At 39.6% G+C, this 23,837-nt stretch overlaps 1 protein-coding gene across 5 annotated transcripts in view; it reads left to right on the plus strand.

Annotated features, from left to right (window-relative positions):
* The window catches only part of LOC113663930, a 201,367-nt gene that overhangs the window by 23,436 nt on the left and 154,094 nt on the right, over positions 1-23,837 (plus strand). For all 5 annotated transcript variants that reach the window (XM_047800914.1, XM_047800915.1, XM_047800916.1 and 2 more), the window contains exons 7-13: positions 14,467-14,790; positions 16,082-16,396; positions 17,219-17,542; positions 18,834-19,148; positions 19,970-20,293; positions 21,585-21,899; positions 22,722-23,045. In XM_047800914.1, the coding sequence (XP_047656870.1) occupies positions 14,467-14,790; positions 16,082-16,396; positions 17,219-17,542; positions 18,834-19,148; positions 19,970-20,293; positions 21,585-21,899; positions 22,722-23,045 (2,241 nt within the window). The remainder of the gene's footprint in view (positions 1-14,466; positions 14,791-16,081; positions 16,397-17,218; positions 17,543-18,833; positions 19,149-19,969; positions 20,294-21,584; positions 21,900-22,721; positions 23,046-23,837) is intronic.

Genomic DNA, 23,837 nt, shown 5'->3' on the forward strand with positions numbered 1-23,837 from the left:
ATTAATTAACAAATAATTTCTTGAAAAGGGATAAATAAAGTATTTCTGATTTAATGAAGTTGGGAAAATCTGTGCATATACCTACTCATGTGTAGTGTGGCTGCTATTAATTTAAAAACATATATAGTACATACAACTATTTTTTGTGTATGTGTCAGTGTGTTTAAGGCATGAAATATTAATATAAACCATTTGATGAATTGATTAATCTGATAATTTTAAGGTGAATTTTTATATAATTGATACGCCATCTGCGAGTCATGTTTGTAATGGTTTTTGTGTAATGTGTTGTTTGTGAAGGTTTGTGAGTTGTGTGTTTTCTGTGAGTGTTGCGTTGACTGATTGTCTGTGAGTATTCTGTTGACTGATGGTCTGTGAGTGTTGTGTTGACTGATGGTCTGTGAGTGTTGTGTTGACTGATGGTCTGTGAGTGTTGTGTTGACTGATGGTCTGTGAGTGTTGTGTTGACTGATGGTCTGTGAGTGTTGTGTTCATCTGCCTCCTGCCTGCTCATCTGTTCATTACGCTGTATTGCGGAGATCAGTCATGTTCACTAATTCATACTCTAGACATTATTGTTGTTATGTCCACTAGTCAGGCTGTCAGGAGAACATTGATAAGGTGCTAATTATTATCACATTTTTAATTTGCTTTTATATTTATTTGTCTTTCATTCTTATTTATGTATTTAACTTCTTATTTAATTTTGTTAATCTGTGTATATTGTGTATATTTACATACCATTTCTTTCTTCTCTCCCTCTCTTTGGGGTGGCAATAATATTCTTTAGAAATGAATTTGTCAACCTGTGAACAGAGACGAGGTGGTGGGTTTTGTAAAATAGTAAAGAATTGAATTTAAAAGGTGTTAATACTGAGTTACATTTAATGACCTAATGCAAATTATATTATTATTCATTATGTGAAAGTCATGAAATCTTTATTGATAAGGGATTAGAAATGAGAGAATTGTATTCCTATGAGGACAAACAGACAGACAGACAGACAGACAAACAGACATTTTATTGATCCTGGAGGAAATTCAAGCATTCAGTAACAAACATACAGAAAAAATAAGCTTCCAAAACAAACACAGTAACAAAGTAAAACGCCCACCTCCACCCTCTCACCCAAACATGCAAATGATGCCAGTATGCTATAATTTTATATTTAGTAATAAGATTAATTATGATTATTTAACATGAATGTGCTTTTTGATGTTTGTTTTAGATGGTGCTAACATACGACTCACTGGTGGCAAGGACTCCTGCTCTGGTAGAGTGGAGATCCTGCATATTGGTCAGTGGGGAACAGTGTGTGACGACGACTGGGACCTGAATGATGCAGAGGTGGTGTGTAGACAGATTGGATGTGGTAAAGCTGTCACTGCTCATCAAAGTGCCCACTTTGGTAAGGGAAGTGGTCAAATATGGCTGGATAATGTTCAGTGTTCTGGAAGTGAAAGCACCATCACACAGTGCTCTCACAGAGGATTTGGAACACACAACTGTGGCCATGGTGAAGATGCTGGTGTTACTTGCTCAGGTACAGAAATTTCTTCTATTATGACTTTGTCGTCAGTGCTATTATAATGTATGTAGTCATTTTTCCATTCAGATACGAGAGTTAAAATATTATACAAACTGAAGATAGGGGTGAGTGCTCTTATAGGATTAAATGACAAAATATTTTATTCTGTATATACTATAACAACTTGTCAACTATTCACTTTTTTTATTAGTTAAAGGAAAACAAATCATACATTTTATCTATTTTGAATGGATGTGTAACATCTGTTAAAGTTTATTCTTGTTATCATGTTACTACTACTACCAGCCATGGGAAATACAGAAGCCTAGAAGGACAGATTCATGTGTTCTTCTCTAAAGTAAAAATTTCCACTACAATTGCCTGTTGTGGAAGTTTTGAGGTTCGAGAGAATTAAAGCATAAAAATATCACAACAGGCACGGGCAAGAGTATAAAGGTTTTCACGGTTTATTGTGTTCAGCTTTGCAGAAGGACCCAACACTCTACGTGTAAAATCAGAGAGGAAAGGCCTCCATTATTGATAACACCAGCATTTTATAGACAGGAATAAAATGAAACAGGACATGTAAAACCAAAACATCATCCACCATTGGCTTAGAAGCATCGCCTGCTCATCTTCTGACCAAGCTAATCCCACGGGAACAAAAACAGGTCTCATGGGAAAGGTCTGATTAAAGGCAGTTTTAGGAAGAAACAACTGAAATCTCTACTCACAATAACTACCAGCCATGGGAAATACAGAAACCTAGAAGGACAGATTCATGTGTTCTTCTCTAAAGTAAAAATTTCCACTACAATTCCCCCCTTTTGTCCCTGGGACAATACACAAAATTTTACTAATCCTTAATCTGTAACAAAATAGAAACTCTAAATGATCGATCGATACCAGTATTGTTAATCAACTACTTAATCTACAACATTGTTAATCAGCTAGAATATAATCACTTAAATCTTAAGCTAATCATGTAAAATCTCACATCAGCGCATCATTACCCCTGTAGGGTTCACATGAATGCTTCATAAAATACATGATCTTTAGTGGATAATATGCTGTTTTTGTGGGGAAGGACCCGTATATATAAAAAATATGCAGTTAAAGGCAAAGCATTAAGCATTAATCAAGTCGTAACTTCACTACAAGTCACAGTCTCTACTGTCCGTATTCACCTTTGTCTGTTTCTGGATCAGTCTGGGCAAATTCAGTGAAATAGTCATCGCTGAACGGAGGACTCCATTCAGGGTCATCATCAATATCGTCTAGTTTCACAAGTTGTTTGGTCGTTAGATTGGACATTATGATGTAATGAATGCATTTGTATATGCAAGGGCCAAACAAACATAATAAGATTAATACCACAATCACTGGGATTATCATTGATGATAGGGAGTCCACTGTCCGAACAGTGTATACCAAAGTCCCCAACTATTATCTCCGTGTTCATCTCGTTTCATTTGGTTTGCTACTTTGTGCATATCATGCAGTGCATCTGAGATAGACCCATGGTCGTCATCGTTCGAGGGAATGAAGGTGCAACATTGATCTCCAATCAGGGCACATACACCTCCCTCTTTAGCTAATAGAATATCTAAGGCCATTCTATTTTGTGTAGCAGTCAATCTAAGGGCCGCGAGTTCCTGTTTAATGCCTTCAGTTGCCCGATTAGTGGAGTTAATATAAGTGGCAAGTCGAAAATGTGTGACTTCTAGTTGATTCCAAACCTGAGTCATCTCATACTGTGGGAAGATATCAAAGAATTTACTCAGTTTAGGTTTCAGTCTATGTTCTGGCATAGGAAAATCATTATCAGACACCTCTCTCTTGGGTCGCTTTATTGGTGAGTGTGAGTGAGCTATGACCACACCTGGATACCTAAACCTTGCTAAAGGACATACTCCTCCCCAGTTACGGGGTAGGGCTAGATACACGTTTTTACCACAGACCCAGTACCAGTCGTCAGCCCTGAGTAATGTGCCGGTGTCAGATGGATGAATGAGGGAACACTCTGCCTGTGGGCAGGTTCCGTCATCAGAATATGGGTAATATAAATGAGTGCACCTACGGCTGGCGATATTACCTAACGGTATGTTTCCTGTACCTACAAAACAGTGTGTGTAGTTCAATTTAGGAGGAGGCTGTGCAACAAATGTGTTAACTCTTGTTTGATTTACCTTGAATGTTCGTTTTGTCGCACGCATTAGAGTCTGTAGACATATGGTGGTACCAGTTAAATCAGTCCTCCCAGGACCTCCAGCTTCACACCACAGGGAGGCCGGTGAATTTATCACCAGACTCAAATGTGTGCCATTCTGGACTCTATAAGCATCCTGCTTCCACATGCAGTAAGAATTTCTACAGTATTGGGCTATGGCTTTCACTTCACTACCATTACTTTTCATGGGGATCATTGTGTGTTTACTCGCAGCTGTGGGGAGAATCATACACACATAACAAGACTCATTTGTGATCATTTTGGCAGTGTAGTTGGCAAATTGCCAATAAGTGTTTTCATGCACGTCTCTGCGACTTCTACCAAAGGTGGAAGTCTTTTCTGCATTCCCTCTAATTAACAGGCAGATCATAAGGATGCCAATGATCCCTAAAACTCTTGGGTGATAGTCAAAAAGGCTCCTCATCTTAACAGGAGCTTTTACTCATCAATGTTGATCGATTGTAGAAGTCAGATCTTATATTTGTGTTTGTATGGGAGTCTGGCTGTCGTAAATGTGTAATGCTGTACAGTCATCTGCTGTCATAAGTGTCTGTCACATTTACCTCTTTCAGTTCATTAATTTCATTAACATTTGTGTTTACATTCGTGTGTGTGTGTGTGTGTGTCGATGTTACTCCTTCAGATGACGCTGCTCCTTCTTGGTGTCGGCTGCTGCGTTGTATCAGGGTTTTCTTCTGACTCAAACACTATACGCGTCATGGAAAGTCAGTTGGAGCTCACGGGAGAGGTTACTAGCACGTCACCGCGTGCCCTGATGCCCCTTCTCATTCCTCTTTGCAGCTGTCGGGTGTTGGTTTTTCCTCTGGCTCAGGAACCCGCTTACAGTGGCTAACGTGAATCCACGTTGCTCTCTCTGCAACCTTCACCGCAGTCTGCGTGGTCAGAAGTACCTGAAATGGTCCCAGCCACCGCCTGGCTCTCCAGCTTTTCCTCCTGAAATCCTTCACCACCACCCAGTCACCTGGTTTGAGACTGTGCAGATCTGTTTGCGTCACCTTAGGCAGTGCTTCCTTCACCTGCTTATGGATTTGAGACAAAACAGAGGACAAGTTTGCACAATAACACAGCATTTCATCTTCACATTGGCTTGTGGTTAATCTGGGTGTGTGTCCAGGCTCAATTCCTGTATTTGGGGGTCTGCCAAACAGTATCTCAAATGGGCTTAAATTCACTCTCCCTCTAGTTCTCGTTCTCATGTAGAATAACACAATGGGAAGGGCCTTTACCCATGATAGACCTGTTTCATCACAGCACTTGGCCAATTTATTCTTTAGCGTACCACTCCCCCCCCCCGCCCCCCCGCTGGCAGGGTGGTACGCACAGTGTTGTCTGAGATCTATACCCAAGTACTCTCCCACCCGTCGAAGTGCTTGGTTTACAAATGGAGTCCCATTGTCACTACTGATTTTGTCAGGGATTCCCCAACGAGGAATAATTTCAGACAGGAGTGCTTTAGCTACTACACTTGCGTCCTGTTTGGAAGTGGGGAAAGCTTCCACCCACTTAGAGAACATATCCACTATTACCAAACAGTATTTTTTGCCTTCACTGGGTGTCAGTTCAATAAAGTCCATCTGAAGGTGTTCAAATGGTCGCTGTGGCGGAGGATGGGCGCTCTGGGAGACTTTAACCTCTCGGCCAATGTTGTTTGTTGCACACACTATACATTTCTCACAAAACTTCTGGGAATAGTTTGCAAAGCCCTTAGTGTGCCAGTATCTGGAGACACTGTTATACATCCCCCCTTTTGACGCATGGTCTTGGCCATGCGCCAATTTAGCATAGAATTGAAACAATTTCTTTGGCAAACATGGCTTGTCATCAGGGCCATACCAAACCCCATCTCTTACCACACCTCCTGCTTTCCTCCATGTGGCTCTTTCTTGGGCTGTAGATTGTGATTGAAGATCTTTGAGATCTGCTGTGGGAGTACATATTTTCAACATACACAAAGTTTCGTCGTTCTCTGACGAAAAAATCAGTTTCTGCACAGCTGATTTTGCTGCTGCATCCGCTTGCGCATTGCCCTGTGAAATGGGGTCATGTTGCCCAGTGTGTGCTTCACACTTACATATGGCAATAGATTTTGGCAACAGGATTGCATCCAGGAGTTCAGAAATCAGGCCATTGTGCGTGATTGCTTTACCTGAAGAAGTCAGGAAACCTCTGTTTTTCCACAATGTACCAAAATCATGTACTACCCCAAATGCATATCTACTGTCAGTATAAATGGTGACAGTTTTGTCTCTTGCTAACCTGCATGCTGTTGTTAAAGCAACCAATTCGGCTGCTTGCGCAGAGAGATGCTCTGGTAATGATTCTGCTTTAATCGTTTCATGTTGTGTTACTACTGCATACCCCACGCAGTTGCGGCCTGTTTACTGATCTCTGATCCACTGAAGGCTGATCCATCCACAAAAAACTCAAGATCTGGATTCTGCAACGACGTTTCCCGCAAATCAGACCTAGGACTGCAAATTTCATTTACAACTGCAACACAATTGTGTGGTTCTCCATCTGCTTCTGTAGGGAGAAGAGTTGCAGGGTTTAACACAGTACAGCGTTTTACTTTCACATTTGGCATGTCAAGCAAAATAGTGTGATATCTCAGCCAACGTGCCGCAGACATATGTGCTGTTTTCTGTTCAAGAAGAAGAAGTGACACTGCATGTTGGACCAAAAGAGTTAGTTCATTGTATCCCACAATATCTCTAGAAGCATCTCTAGAACTGCTTTCTCAGCTGCTGCTACTGCTCTTAAACACATTGGCAGGCCTGCTGCTACCGGATCCAATTTAGCAGAGAAGTAGGCCACTGGTCTCATTTTCCCACCATGATTTTGTAATAGCACTGATGTCATACAACCACTTTTTTCATCAACTGTTTGTACAAACAATTCTTTGGATCTGGAATCCCTAATGTTGGGGTGGTTTGTAAAGCCATTTTCAAATCTACGAAGGCTTTTTCTGCCTCTGGTGTCCAAGTCAGTGTACTGTGGGCCTGTAGGCCTTTCCCATGAGCAATTGCGCTCAAAGGTGCTTCGAGGACTGCATAGTTTGGTATGAAAGTCCTACAATAAGAGCACATGCCTAGAAATGACATCAGTTGTTTTTTTGTGTTAGGCTTTGGAATGTTTTGTATTGCTGCAATTCTGTTCTGCTCAATAGTTTTGCCTTGTTCTGATATCAGATGCCCCAAGAATTTCACTTGCTGTTTTACAAACTGCAGCTTTGATAAGCTCGCCTTGTGACCTTCCTCCGCTAGATGACAAAGTAACGCAATAGTGTCTTTTTCACATTGCTCCTTAGATGGCGCTGCAATCATGCAGTCGTCCATATATTGAAGAATTGCTGACCCTGGGGTCAGCGTCAGAGATTCAAAGCTCTTGGAATTACTGCATCATTCACTACTTGCAAATCTTGGACAAAACGCCACTCCTCTGGTTCACCCAGAGGCCTAGGTTTTCTCACTGGAAAAATAGGTGTTCTCACTGGGGAGGTTTCACATGGCACAATCACTCCAGCTTCAAGCAGTGAATTAAACACTGGTGTGATACCCCTAATAGCCTCTGGCTTTAAGGGGTACTGAGTTTTGCAAGGTCTGTAATCCGATTTAGGTGTTATCTGCACCGGTGCACAATTTTTGATCAGACCTACATCATTTTTCCCTGTTGCCCAAAGTTCTCTAGGAACTGCTTGTAATCGGGGATCTTCCCCAGAAATGTGTGTCATCTGCCACATTGTTTTCAGTACATCTGTGTCTGCCTGTGGCATTATCTCAACTGTTCTGTCAACAAAAGCTATCCAATTCAAGTGCATGCAATAGGATTTAGTTTTCTCACTGTACAACACTGTGGAATCTGAACTGGGTTTCCAATCATCAGCTTTCACACATTTTAATGTCCACATCCCTAAATCTTCCCATTTCTCTGTTTCACCTTTTGATAAAGACACATGTGGGTGTGAATTCTCTATAGTGAACGGATGGGCCTTCCCCGGCTTCACATTTATACTAGAAAGATTCACTTCTGCAGTACATCTGTGATTATCCCAATACAACTTTGTCAGTAACAACACATCAGCTTTTGGCTGCATTTCAAACCACTCTTGTTCATAAACTATATCAGGCCCTGTGTGTGTGTGCTGTGCAGTGCGTGTTCATGTGTGTTCATGTACTGTGTGCGTGTAGGGTTAGTAACATCATAGGCCTTATCTAAGAGTGCTTGATTCACTGAATTCATAGAAGAGGTGCTGAGTCCCCACTCATACACATACAACAGAGGTCTGGGGTCCCACTTAACGCCCTGAAATTCACCTATTTGACTTTTACACACTTTTAATCCGTTTGGGGTGCTAATTAGGTTTATTCCCAAATTGCAGATCAAATCCCTGCCCATCAAATTAATCGGGCAGCATTCAGAAAGCAGAAAAGAAAATGTGAATGACTGTTGGTTATTCTCAACACACCTTAAGGGTGCTGTAAATTTTTCTTTCACGATAATCCCAGACGCTCCAACTGAATTCAGGGATCTACCACTCATTTCTGGCATCTCACTCAACTCATGTAATTTGATCACAGAGTTTCCTGCACCAGAATCTACTAAAAACAAAATGTCTTTCCCTTCTACATTCAATGTGTGCACTGGCATGTGCTTGTAGGCATCTAAACTGTATTTTGCATATGTGCCTTGTGGAGTATATTTCTTTTCAAGAAAATCAATAGCATTCAAAACCTTAAAATTTAAGTCGGAATCAGAAGTTAGCTGAAGCATTTCCTCATTGCATAGCATCAAAGATTTTGACTCACCCATCCCTTCAGGATTGACCTCCTCGACCTGAGATGTTGATGGTCATGCAGTTTCCTCACCATGTCTCTTAGGGCATTCCCTTGCCCAGTGATCTTGTCCTCCGCAAACAAAACATCCACTCTCTCCCCCTTTTTCTTTTCCGCCTCTGGCTCTTCCTCTTCCTCTCCCCCTTCCTCGATATCGCCCTCTTCCTCGATATGTGGAAGTCCCTCTCCATTGTGTCTGAGATCTCGTCATGGCTTGCATCACTGTCAGCTGAACTTTGTGTGTTTGTTCTTCTCTCTTTTTTCCCTGCTCTTGCTTGGCTTGCGTGAGCAGCTTTTCCGCATGCAGAGCATGTTGTTCGATAAGGCTCAGCTTTCCAGTGTCCCACGTGATGCATAGGTTTTTCACCTTGTCAGATATTTCCGGAATCAGTCCATTCATGAAACTGTTTCTCAAATGCGCCTCGTATGCGGTCACTACCCCCTCACTCATATTCTCGGGGGCAATAAGGCCGCTGTGCGCGTTGTGTACTTCCGTGAGGCGATGAAGATATTGCGCAACTGTCTCGCTGTCCTGCTGTTTGCACAGCGCAATCTTTGTCATATCCATCTTCACTGGAAAAGCTTCATAACACGCTTCACGTAATTCCGTTATGAAGTTATAGTACGTCGCATTCCTTCCGCTCTCATGATCTGGATGTCTCATGCACAGATTTTCATCCGGCCATTCATACTTAATCCGCGTTATGTCAGATGCTAGTTTTCTTCCCAGCAGGCGCCTCAGTTCAAGAGAGGTGGGACGAAATTCTTTGCAGAAACGTTCCAACTCCACACCAACCCCCCCCCCCCCTTCTCTGGGTCAGGGAGGTGCTCATGAGCATGCTCAATGTCCTATAGTGTCCACGGACGGTGTACTAACATAGGGTCTCCATCCGGCCCTGCTACTTCCACCATGGGCATTGTAATCACACTCTGAAGTTGCTCTTTAACCTCTGGAATCGAAGCCTCTTCTCTGACAGGTTCAAGATCCGTAGTCTCCTTTTGCTTGTCTTTCTGGCATGTACGGTCCGCGATCAGTGGAGAGGGTGGGTCAGCCTTAACTGCCTTCGGTGGAGGCAGTGGACACTCCTTCGGCTCCACACGAGCTGGCTCCGGATCCGCGCAAACCTGTCGACATGACGCACCTGCTGCCAGACGTGGTCGAGGAGGCGGTCCATCCAGGTCAGGATCATCTGAAAAAGACTTAAGACACTGGAGACTTTGTGAGTTACTTATTGCACTTTGTGTATTCTGTACATATTGTATAGATGCTCTCTTTGGAGTACATTGTGCTTTTTGAAACCTTTTTTCAGCCTCTAATTTCCACAAGTGAAAAACTGTCCAGTTTATTTCTACCCTGCTCTTCTTCTTCCCAACATTATCTCTTTCCATTTGGGTCAGGTTACCTTTCAGCAAATCTAACTGCTTCAAGCTAAAACTGCCCAGCAGCAATTGTGACACATAATCAGGACCATAATTATTTCTCATATAATTCACATTAGGTCCAGTGACACACACTGGGTTTTTATTGAGCATGCTCTTAGAAATACTGTTGCCCATGACTATCTTAGTTTATTGTTGACAGTCTCTGCACCAGAAAGCCTTGTGCTATGTGTGTGTGTTATCTGTTGTTTTGGCCTTTTCTCTTTTCCCCAAACCTGCTTTGCTCTCCGGAGAGTCTACACCGAGCTCGTGAGCTCTTAGCGGCGGGTTTTCTCAAAACCTCGCAAACAAGACACCTTTAGCACCTAATCCCAGATTAGTGCCATGCTTTACTTTTGTATTTTAGGCCTTGCACTAGGTGCCTATCCAGGTCACTGACCTGTCGACAGATCCAGGTTTAAATCCTGTCTTTACAGCACTTTCTACACAGAGACAACCAACAATATTCACTATTCAACAATGAATTCAACTATGGTTTTCAAAATAAAACCCTTACAACTTTAGCAGATTAAGCAGAGTTCTTTAACACAAATAAAAATAGATTCTCTCACCTTCCACACATCCAATTACTTTTGATTCCAGCGTTGAGGCAGCTCACGGTGAACTCCCGAGTCCTCTCACGATCATAGCCAATTTTGCGGTCGAGGTGAAGTTAACAGCCTTCAAGGCTCGAGCGCTGCAAGCCTCCCCGGGAATCCCCGAAGTCGACTCTCAAACGCGGAATCCTGCCGACAATGCCAGCCTGTTGTGGAAGTTTTGAGTTTCGAGAGAATTAAAGCATAAAAATATTACGCCAACAGGCACGGGCAAGAGTATAAAGGTTTTCACGGTTTATTGTGTTCAGCTTTGCAGAAGGACCCAACACTCTACGTGTAAAATCAGAGAGGAAAGGCCTCCATTATTGATAACACCAGCATTTTATAGACAGGAATAAAATGAAACAGGACATGTAAAACCAAAACATCATCCACCATTGGCTTAGAAGCATCGCCTGTTCATCTTCTGACCAAGCTAATCCCACGGGAACAAAAAAAGGTCTCATGGGAAAGGTCTGATTAAAGGCAGTTTTAGGAAGAAACAACTGAAATCTCTAGTCACAATAACTACCAGCCATGGGAAATACAGAAGCCTAGAAGGACAGATTCATGTGTTCTTCTCTAAAGTAAAAATTTCCACTACAACGAACGCGGCATTAAAAGCGAACACACGTGCCGTATCGATTAACAGTAAGTTTAAAGCATATTCAAACGTTCCTTTCAGCTCGGGTATCCGGTAGTAATCACGACCGCTTATAGTTTCGTATCGTGAACATGAAGGGAGACAGCTTGCGGTTTGAACACTGAATAGCCACCGAGTTTAGATCGTGGCAGCAGCGAAGCACTGAACGGCTCTATGAATGGGAATTTAAATGGTCGGGTAATACAGATGTCGTAACCGGATTGGTGCACGTCGTGGACAGCTGATTAACAGCTGATGCACGCTTGACGACGTGGCCTGCCAGAACTAACGCGATGCTTGATATATAAAATGTACATTAGACAAAAGTAGGTGTGTTTAGCAACATTTCTATTTTCTTACTCCTTAATTAAGTGTACACAAATCTCCACCTCCTAGAGCTAGAGTTAGCATTAGCAAAGCCTGTCATGACATCACTTTAAAGCATGCTTGACCTTGCAACAGCTTGAAAGCCAGCTTAATCTTATAAGAACATGAAATTCATCTCATGCTCATTTATGAGAATAGCCACACAACAGCTTCCTGTTTGGCCGGAAGTGGCAAACCACAGTCAGGGCAGTCTCATATCACCCGAATCAAAGTGCTCTTCTTCGGGCAATTAAACACCATGAACGAATCCTTTCCCCAAGATCAAGGATGTCTTTGATTCTCAACTTAATAAACTGAACTTTGCCCAGTTACACTTACTTCTTTAAGTTTGTTCTGAATTTTCAGCTTGTTAGCATATTGTTGAGAAAGTCGTATTAATTTACAAATAATTTCTTGAAAAGGGATAAATAAAGTATTTCTGATTTAATGAAGTTGGGAAAATCTGTGCATATACCTACTCATGTGTAGTGTGGCTGCTATTAATTTAAAAACATATATAGTACATACAACTATTTTTTGTGTATGTGTCAGTGTGTTTAAGGCATGAAATATTAATATAAACCATTTGATGAATTGATTAATCTGATAATTTTAAGGTGAATTTTTATATAATTGATACGGCATCTGCGAGTCATGTTTGTAATGGTTTTTGTGTAATGTGTTGTTTGTGAAGGTTTGTGAGTTGTGTGTTTTCTGTGAGTGTTGCGTTGACTGATGGTCTGTGAATATTGTGTTGAAATGATGGTCTGTGAGTGTTGTGTTGAAATGATGGTCTGTAAGTGTTGTGTTGACTGATGGTCTGTGAGTGTTGTGTTGACTGGTGGTCTGTGAGTGTTGTGTTGACTGATGGTCTGTGAGTGTTGTGTTGACTGATGGTCTGTGAATGTTGTGTTGACTGATGGTCTGTGAATGTTGTGTTGACTGATGGTCTGTGAGTGTTGTGTTCATCTGCGTCCTGCCTGCTCATCTGCTCATTACGCTGTATTGCGGAGATCAGTCATGTTCACTAATTCATACTCTAGACATTACTGTGGTGATGTCCACTAGTCAGGCTGTCAGGAGAACATTGATAAGGTGCTAATTATTTTCACATTTTTAATTTGCTTTTATATTTATTTGTCTTTCATTCTTATTTATGTATTTAACTTTCTTATTTAATTTTGTTAATCTGTGTATATTGTGTATATTTACATACCATTTCTTTCTTCTCTCCCTCTCTTTGGGGTGGCAATAATATTCTTTAGAAATGAATTTGTCAACCTGTGAACAGAGACGAGGTGGTGGGTTTCGTAAAATAGTAAAGAATTGAATTTAAAAGGTGTTAATACTGAGTTACATTTAATGACCTAATGCAAATTATATTATTATTCATTATGTGAAAGTCATGAAATTATTGATAAGGGATTAGAAATGAGAGAATTGTATTCCTATGAGGACAAACAGACAGACCGACAGACAGACACTTTATTGATCCTGGAGGAAATTCAAGCATTCAGTAGCAAACATACAGAAAAAATAAGCTTCCAAAACAAACACAGTAACAAAGTAAAACGCCCACCTCCACCCTCTCACCCAAACATGCAAATGATGCCAGTATGCTATAATTTTATATTTAGTAATAAGATTAATTATGATTATTTAACATGAATGTGCTTTTTGATGTTTGTTTTAGATGGTGCTAACATACGACTCACTGGTGGCAAGGGCTCCTGCTCTGGTAGAGTGGAGATCCTGCATATTGGTCAGTGGGGAACAGTGTGTGACGACGACTGGGACCTGAATGATGCAGAGGTGGTTTGTAGACAGATTGGATGTGGTAAAGCTGTCACTGCTCATCAAAGTGCCCACTTTGGTCAGGGAAGTGGTCAAATATGGCTGGATAATGTTCAGTGTTCTGGAAGTGAAAGCACCATCACACAGTGCTCTCACAGAGGATTTGGAACACACAACTGTGGCCATGGTGAAGATGCTGGTGTTACTTGCTCAGGTACAGAAATTTCTTCTATTATGACTTTGTCGTCAGTGCTATTATAATGTATGTAGTCATTTTTCCATTCAGATACGAGAGTTAAAATATTATACAAACTGAAGATAGGGGTGAGTGCTCTTTTAGGATTATATGACAAAATATTTTATTCTGTATATACTATAACAACTTGTCAACTATTCACTTTTTTTATTAGTTAAAGGAAAACAAATCATACATTTTATCTATTTTGAATGGATGTGTAACATCTGTTAAAGTTTATTCTTGTTATCATGTTACTATATCTGTTATAGCAGATACACAGTAGCTCCATCACTAAAATGTAGTTTGTCACATTAGAGATGAGATGAAATGGAAACGACTTACTATAAAGCTGTTATAGAATATTAATCGCCAATTTGTAGAAGTTCAACAGTGCTGTGGGGATGTGGGCTGTTATACACCGATCAGCCAAAACATTAAAACCATTGATATGTGAAGTGAATAACATTTATTATCTTGTTAAATTGGCACCAGTCAAGTGGTAAGATATTTTAGAACAGTCAGCTCTTCATGGTGATGTTTGAAGCAGGAAAATCAGGCATTGAATTCAGTTAGGATATTTAAGTACCGTTTGTTTCTAATATTATTTATCTCAAGCTAACTGGTACAATCAAAAATAAGCAATTCATAAAACCCTTCTGTCTTTTACATATTTACACAGTCCGAGAGATCAGGCTGTGGGGTTTTCACTGCAATCAATTTTTGTAAATTTCTTGATTTTCAATAGCACCTTTATATTAAAATATTAATTTCTGACAATCCTTGCTTGTTGTTTCATAGTGAACTTGCAGCAGCCCAATATCTCCTTCATTGCTGTTGATGGATCGTACCACTATGGGCCTGAAAGACTAGAAATGATCAGGGGCTATGGCTTCTCCATCATCTGCTCCACTGAACCTCAGTATACAGGAGGTTCCTTCCACTTAAGGTTTAGTGGATCCAACATCACCAGAACTCAGTCAGCTGTTAACCACTCAGCTGTCTTCCTTTTTCCTGAAGCAGATTTTGATCATCAGGGAAACTACAGCTGTACTTATGAAGTTAAAGTGTCTTCACGTACCTTTACCTCCATGACCACTGAACCCCTTTTTGTTGCTGTTAAAGGTATATTAAAATAATCTATGTCTAGTTTTTGTGTTTTGCAGTTTAGTATTTACATTAGTATAACATTAGTGTTGACTGATGGTCTGTGAGTGTTGTGTCTAAATGATGTTCTGTGAGTGTTGTGTTGACTGACGGTCTGTGAGTGTTGTGTTATCTGTGGGTATTGTTTTGACTGACGGTCTGTGAGTGTTGTGTTGAAATGATGGTCTGTGAGTGTTGTGTTGACTGATGGTCTGTGAGTGTTATGTTGACTGATGGTCTGTGAGTGTTGTGTTGACTGATGGTCTGTGAGTGTTGTGTTGACTGATGGTCTGTGAGTGTTGTGTTGACTGATGGTCTGTGAGTGTTGTGTTGACTGATGGTCTGTGAATGTTGTGTTGAAATGATGGTCTGTGAGTGTTGTGTTGAAATGATGGTCTGTAAGTGTTGTGTTGACTGATGGTCTGTGAGTGTTGTGTTGAAATGATGGTCTGTAAGTGTTGTGTTGACTGATGGTCTGTGAGTGTTGTGTTGACTGATGGTCTGTGAGTGTTGTGTTGACTGGTGGTCTGTGAGTGTTGTGTTCATCTGCCTCCTGCCTGCTCATCTGTTCATTACGCTGTATTGCGGAGATCAGTCATGTTCACTAATTCATACTCTAGACATTATTGTTGTTATGTCCACTAGTCAGGCTGTCAGGAGAACATTGATAAGGTGCTAATTATTGTCACATTTTTAATTTGCTTTTATATTTATTTGTCTTTCATTCTTATTTATGTATTTAACTTTCTTATTTAATTTTGTTAATCTGTGTATATTGTGTATATTTACATACCATTTCTTTCTTCTCTCCCTCTCTTTGGGGTGGCAATAATATTCTTTAGAAATGAATTTGTCAACCTGTGAACAGAGACGAGGTGGTGGGTTTCGTAAAATAGTAAAGAATTGAATTTAAAAGGTGTTAATACTGAGTTACATTTAATGACCTAATGCAAATTATATTATTATTCATTATGTGAAAGTCATGAAATTATTGATAAGGGATTAGAAATGAGAGAATTGTATTCTTATGAGGACAAACAGACAGACCGACAGACAGACACTTTATTGATCCTGGAGGAAATTCAAGCATTCAGTAGCAAACATACAGAAAAAATAAGCTTCCAAAACAAACACAGTAACAAAGTAAAACGCCCACCTCCACCCTCTCACCCAAACATGCAAATGATGCCAGTATGCTATAATTTTATATTTAGTAATAAGATTAATTATGATTATTTAACATGAATGTGCTTTTTGATGTTTGTTTTAGATGGTGCTAACATACGACTCACTGGTGGCAAGGGCTCCTGCTCTGGTAGAGTGGAGATCCTGCATATTGGTCAGTGGGGAACAGTGTGTGACGACGACTGGGACCTGAATGATGCAGAGGTGGTGTGTAGACAGATTGGATGTGGTAAAGCTGTCACTGCTCATCAAAGTGCCCACTTTGGTAAGGGAAGTGGTCAAATATGGCTGGATAATGTTCAGTGTTCTGGAAGTGAAAGCACCATCACACAGTGCTCTCACAGAGGATTTGGAACACACAACTGTGGCCATGGTGAAGATGCTGGTGTTACTTGCTCAGGTACAGAAATTTCTTCTATTATGACTTTGTCGTCAGTGCTATTATAATGTATGTAGTCATTTTTCCATTCAGATACGAGAGTTAAAATATTATACAAACTGAAGATAGGGGTGAGTGCTCTTATAGGATTATATGACAAAATATTTTATTCTGTATATACTATAACAACTTGTCAACTATTCACTTTTTTTATTAGTTAAAGGAAAACAAATCATACATTTTATCTATTTTGAATGGATGTGTAACATCTGTTAAAGTTTATTCTTGTTATCATGTTACTATATCTGTTATAGCAGATACACAGTAGCTCCATCACTAAAATGTAGTTTGTCACATTAGAGATGAGATGAAATGGAAACGACTTACTATAAAGCTGTTATAGAATATTAATCGCCAATTTGTAGAAGTTCAACAGTGCTGTGGGGATGTGGGCTGTTATACACCGATCAGCCAAAACATTAAAACCATTGATATGTGAAGTGAATAACATTTATTATCTTGTTAAATTGGCACCAGTCAAGTGGTAAGATATTTTAGAACAGTCAGCTCTTCATGGTGATGTTTGAAGCAGGAAAATCAGGCATTGAATTCAGTTAGGATATTTAAGTACCGTTTGTTTCTAATATTATTTATCTCAAGCTAACTGGTACAATCAAAAATAAGCAATTCATAAAACCCTTCTGTCTTTTACATATTTACACAGTCCGAGAGATCAGGCTGTGGGGTTTTCACTGCAATCAATTTTTGTAAATTTCTTGATTTTCAATAGCACCTTTATATTAAAATATTAATTTCTGACAATCCTTGCTTGTTGTTTTATAGTGAACTTGCAGCAGCCCAATATCTCCTTCATTGCTGTTGATGGATCATACCACTATGGGCCTGAAAGACCAGAAATGATCAGGGGCTATGGCTTCTCCATCATCTGCTCCACTGAACCTCAGTATACAGGAGGTTCCTTCCACTTAAGGTTTAGTGGATCCAACATCACCAGAACTCAGTCAGCTCTTAACCACTCAGCTGTCTTCCTTTTTCCTGAAGCAGATTTTGATCATCAGGGAAACTACAGCTGTACTTATGAAGTTAAAGTGTCTTCACGTACCTTTACCTCCATGACCACTGAACCCCTTTTTGTTGCTGTTAAAGGTATATTAAAATAATCTATGTCTAGTTTTTGTGTTTTGCAGTTTAGTATTTACATTAGTATAACATTAGTGTTGACTGATGGTCTGTGAGTGTTGTGTCTAAATGATGTTCTGTGAGTGTTGTGTTGACTGACGGTCTGTGAGTGTTGTGTTATCTGTGGGTATTGTTTTGACTGACGGTCTGTGAGTGTTGTGTTGAAATGATGGTCTGTGAGTGTTGTGTTGACTGATGGTCTGTGAGTGTTATGTTGACTGATGGTCTGTGAGTGTTGTGTTGACTGATGGTCTGTGAGTGTTGTGTTGACTGATGGTCTGTGAGTGTTGTGTTGACTGATGGTCTGTGAGTGTTGTGTTGACTGATGGTCTGTGAGTGTTGTGTTGAAATGATGGTCTGTGAGTGTTGTGTTGAAATGATGGTCTGTAAGTGTTGTGTTGACTGATGGTCTGTGAGTGTTGTGTTGAAATGATGGTCTGTAAGTGTTGTGTTGACTGATGGTCTGTGAGTGTTGTGTTGACTGATGGTCTGTGAGTGTTGTGTTGACTGGTGGTCTGTGAGTGTTGTGTTCATCTGCCTCCTGCCTGCTCATCTGTTCATTACGCTGTATTGCGGAGATCAGTCATGTTCACTAATTCATACTCTAGACATTATTGTTGTTATGTCCACTAGTCAGGCTGTCAGGAGAACATTGATAAGGTGCTAATTATTGTCACATTTTTAATTTGCTTTTATATTTATTTGTCTTTCATTCTTATTTATGTATTTAACTTTCTTATTTAATTTTGTTAATCTGTGTATATTGTGTATATTTACATACCATTTCTTTCTTCTCTCCCTCTCTTTGGGGTGGCAATAATATTCTTTAGAAATGAATTTGTCAACCTGTGAACAGAGACGAGGTGGTGGGTTTCGTAAAATAGTAAAGAATTGAATTTAAAAGGTGTTAATACTGAGTTACATTTAATGACCTAATGCAAATTATATTATTATTCATTATGTGAAAGTCATGAAATTATTGATAAGGGATTAGAAATGAGAGAATTGTATTCCTATGAGGACAAACAGACAGACCGACAGACAGACACTTTATTGATCCTGGAGGAAATTCAAGCATTCAGTAGCAAACATACAGAAAAAATAAGCTTCCAAAACAAACACAGTAACAAAGTAAAACGCCCACCTCCACCCTCTCACCCAAACATGCAAATGATGCCAGTATGCTATAATTTTATATTTAGTAATAAGATTAATTATGATTATTTAACATGAATGTGCTTTTTGATGTTTGTTTTAGATGGTGCTAACATACGACTCACTGGTGGCAAGGGCTCCTGCTCTGGTAGAGTGGAGATCCTGCATATTGGTCAGTGGGGAACAGTGTGTGACGACGACTGGGACCTGAATGATGCAGAGGTGGTGTGTAGACAGATTGGATGTGGTAAAGCTGTCACTGCTCATCAAAGTGCCCACTTTGGTAAGGGAAGTGGTCAAATATGGCTGGATAATGTTCAGTGTTCTGGAAGTGAAAGCACCATCACACAGTGCTCTCACAGAGGATTTGGAACACACAACTGTGGCCATGGTGAAGATGCTGGTGTTACTTGCTCAGGTACAGAAATTTCTTCTATTATGACTTTGTCGTCAGTGCTATTATAATGTATGTAGTCATTTTTCCATTCAGATACGAGAGTTAAAATATTATACAAACTGAAGATAGGGGTGAGTGCTCTTATAGGATTATATGACAAAATATTTTATTCTGTATATACTATAACAACTTGTCAACTATTCACTTTTTTATTAGTTAAAGGAAAACAAATCATACATTTTATCTATTTTGAATGGATGTGTAACATCTGTTAAAGTTTATTCTTGTTATCATGTTACTATATCTGTTATAGCAGATACACAGTAGCTCCATCACTAAAATGTAGTTTGTCACATTAGAGATGAGATGAAATGGAAACGACTTACTATAAAGCTGTTATAGAATATTAATCGCCAATTTGTAGAAGTTCAACAGTGCTGTGGGGATGTGGGCTGTTATACACCGATCAGCCAAAACATTAAAACCATTGATATGTGAAGTGAATAACATTTATTATCTTGTTAAATTGGCACCAGTCAAGTGGTAAGATATTTTAGAACAGTCAGCTCTTCATGGTGATGTTTGAAGCAGGAAAATCAGGCATTGAATTCAGTTAGGATATTTAAGTACCGTTTGTTTCTAATATTATTTATCTCAAGCTAACTGGTACAATCAAAAATAAGCAATTCATAAAACCCTTCTGTCTTTTACATATTTACACAGTCCGAGAGATCAGGCTGTGGGGTTTTCACTGCAATCAATTTTTGTAAATTTCTTGATTTTCAATAGCACCTTTATATTAAAATATTAATTTCTGACAATCCTTGCTTGTTGTTTCATAGTGAACTTGCAGCAGCCCAATATCTCCTTCATTGCTGTTGATGGATCGTACCACTATGGGCCTGAAAGACTAGAAATGATCAGGGGCTATGGCTTCTCCATCATCTGCTCCACTGAACCTCAGTATACAGGAGGTTCCTTCCACTTAAGGTTTAGTGGATCCAACATCACCAGAACTCAGTCAGCTGTTAACCACTCAGCTGTCTTCCTTTTTCCTGAAGCAGATTTTGATCATCAGGGAAACTACAGCTGTACTTATGAAGTTAAAGTGTCTTCACGTACCTTTACCTCCATGACCACTGAACCCCTTTTTGTTGCTGTTAAAGGTATATTAAAATAATCTATGTCTAGTTTTTGTGTTTTGCAGTTTAGTATTTACATTAGTATAACATTAGTGTTGACTGATGGTCTGTGAGTGTTGTGTCTAAATGATGTTCTGTGAGTGTTGTGTTGACTGACGGTCTGTGAGTGTTGTGTTATCTGTGGGTATTGTTTTGACTGACGGTCTGTGAGTGTTGTGTTGAAATGATGGTCTGTGAGTGTTGTGTTGACTGATGGTCTGTGAGTGTTATGTTGACTGATGGTCTGTGAGTGTTGTGTTGACTGATGGTCTGTGAGTGTTGTGTTGACTGATGGTCTGTGAGTGTTGTGTTGACTGATGGTCTGTGAGTGTTGTGTTGACTGATGGTCTGTGAGTGTTGTGTTGAAATGATGGTCTGTGAGTGTTGTGTTGAAATGATGGTCTGTAAGTGTTGTGTTGACTGATGGTCTGTGAGTGTTGTGTTGAAATGATGGTCTGTAAGTGTTGTGTTGACTGATGGTCTGTGAGTGTTGTGTTGACTGATGGTCTGTGAGTGTTGTGTTGACTGGTGGTCTGTGAGTGTTGTGTTCATCTGCCTCCTGCCTGCTCATCTGTTCATTACGCTGTATTGCGGAGATCAGTCATGTTCACTAATTCATACTCTAGACATTATTGTTGTTATGTCCACTAGTCAGGCTGTCAGGAGAACATTGATAAGGTGCTAATTATTGTCACATTTTTAATTTGCTTTTATATTTATTTGTCTTTCATTCTTATTTATGTATTTAACTTTCTTATTTAATTTTGTTAATCTGTGTATATTGTGTATATTTACATACCATTTCTTTCTTCTCTCCCTCTCTTTGGGGTGGCAATAATATTCTTTAGAAATGAATTTGTCAACCTGTGAACAGAGACGAGGTGGTGGGTTTCGTAAAATAGTAAAGAATTGAATTTAAAAGGTGTTAATACTGAGTTACATTTAATGACCTAATGCAAATTATATTATTATTCATTATGTGAAAGTCATGAAATTATTGATAAGGGATTAGAAATGAGAGAATTGTATTCCTATGAGGACAAACAGACAGACCGACAGACAGACACTTTATTGATCCTGGAGGAAATTCAAGCATTCAGTAGCAAACATACAGAAAAAATAAGCTTCCAAAACAAACACAGTAACAAAGTAAAACGCCCACCTCCACCCTCTCACCCAAACATGCAAATGATGCCAGTATGCTATAATTTTATATTTAGTAATAAGATTAATTATGATTATTTAACATGAATGTGCTTTTTGATGTTTGTTTTAGATGGTGCTAACATACGACTCACTGGTGGCAAGGGCTCCTGCTCTGGTAGAGTGGAGATCCTGCATATTGGTCAGTGGGGAACAGTGTGTGACGACGACTGGGACCTGAATGATGCAGAGGTGGTGTGTAGACAGATTGGATGTGGTAAAGCTGTCACTGCTCATCAAAGTGCCCACTTTGGTAAGGGAAGTGGTCAAATATGGCTGGATAATGTTCAGTGTTCTGGAAGTGAAAGCACCATCACACAGTGCTCTCACAGAGGATTTGGAACACACAACTGTGGCCATGGTGAAGATGCTGGTGTTACTTGCTCAGGTACAGAAATTTCTTCTATTATGACTTTGTCGTCAGTGCTATTATAATGTATGTAGTCATTTTTCCATTCAGATACGAGAGTTAAAATATTATACAAACTGAAGATAGGGGTGAGTGCTCTTATAGGATTATATGACAAAATATTTTATTCTGTATATACTATAACAACTTGTCAACTATTCACTTTTTTTATTAGTTAAAGGAAAACAAATCATACATTTTATCTATTTTGAATGGATGTGTAACATCTGTTAAAGTTTATTCTTGTTATCATGTTACTATATCTGTTATAGCAGATACACAGTAGCTCCATCACTAAAATGTAGTTTGTCACATTAGAGATGAGATGAAATGGAAACGACTTACTATAAAGCTGTTATAGAATATTAATCGCCAATTTGTAGAAGTTCAACAGTGCTGTGGGGATGTGGGCTGTTATACACCGATCAGCCAAAACATTAAAACCATTGATATGTGAAGTGAATAACATTTATTATCTTGTTAAATTGGCACCAGTCAAGTGGTAAGATATTTTAGAACAGTCAGCTCTTCATGGTGATGTTTGAAGCAGGAAAATCAGGCATTGAATTCAGTTAGGATATTTAAGTACCGTTTGTTTCTAATATTATTTATCTCAAGCTAACTGGTACAATCAAAAATAAGCAATTCATAAAACCCTTCTGTCTTTCACATATTTACACAGTCCGAGAGATCAGGCTGTGGGGTTTTCACTGCAATCAATTTTTGTAAATTTCTTGATTTTCAATAGCACCTTTATATTAAAATATTAATTTCTGACAATCCTTGCTTGTTGTTTTATAGTGAACTTGCAGCAGCCCAATATCTCCTTCATTGCTGTTGATGGATCGTACCACTATGGGCCTGAAAGACCAGAAATGATCAGGGGCTATGGCTTCTCCATCATCTGCTCCACTGAACCTCAGTATACAGGAGGTTCCTTCCACTTAAGGTTTAGTGGATCCAACATCACCAGAACTCAGTCAGCTCTTAACCACTCAGCTGTCTTCCTTTTTCCTGAAGCAGATTTTGATCATCAGGGAAACTACAGCTGTACTTATGAAGTTAAAGTGTCTTCACGTACCTTTACCTCCATGACCACTGAACCCCTTTTTGTTGCTGTTAAAGGTATATTAAAATAATCTATGTCTAGTTTTTGTGTTTTGCAGTTTAGTATTTACATTAGTATAGCATTAGTGTTGACTGATGGTCTGTGAGTGTTGTGTCTAAATGATGTTCTGTGAGTGTTGTGTTGACTGACGGTCTGTGAGTGTTGTGTTATCTGTGGGTATTGTTTTGACTGACGGTCTGTGAGTGTTGTGTTGAAATGATGGTCTGTGAGTGTTGTGTTGAAATGATGGTCTGCGAAGGTTGTGTTGACTGATGGTCTGTGAGTGTTATGTTGACTGATGGTCTGTGAGTGTTGTGTTGACTGATGGTCTGTGAGTGTTGTGTTGACTGATGGTCTGTGAGTGTTGTGTTGACTGATGGTCTGTGAGTGTTGTGTTGACTGATGGTCTGTGAGTGTTGTGTTGACTGATGGTCTGTGAGTGTTGTGTTGACTGATGGTCTGTGAGTGTTGTGTTGACTGATGGTCTGTGAGTGTTGTGTTGACTGATGATCTGTGAGTGTTGTGTTGAAATGATGGTCTGTGAGTGTTGTGTTGACTGATGGTCTGTGAATGTTGTGTTGAAATGATGGTCTGTGAGTGTTGTGTTGAAATGATGGTCTGTAAGTGTTGTGTTGACTGATGGTCTGTGAGTGTTGTGTTGACTGATGATCTGTAAGTGTTGTGTTGACTGATGGTCTGTGAGTGTTGTGTTGACTGATGATCTGTGAGTGTTGTGTTGAAATGATGGTCTGTGAGTGTTGTGTTGACTGATGGTCTGTGAATGTTGTGTTGAAATGATGGTCTGTGAG

The sequence above is a fragment of the Tachysurus fulvidraco genome, chromosome 15 (genome assembly GCF_022655615.1).
Source record: "Tachysurus fulvidraco isolate hzauxx_2018 chromosome 15, HZAU_PFXX_2.0, whole genome shotgun sequence".
In the NCBI taxonomy this organism is placed as follows: Eukaryota; Metazoa; Chordata; class Actinopteri; order Siluriformes; family Bagridae; genus Tachysurus; species Tachysurus fulvidraco.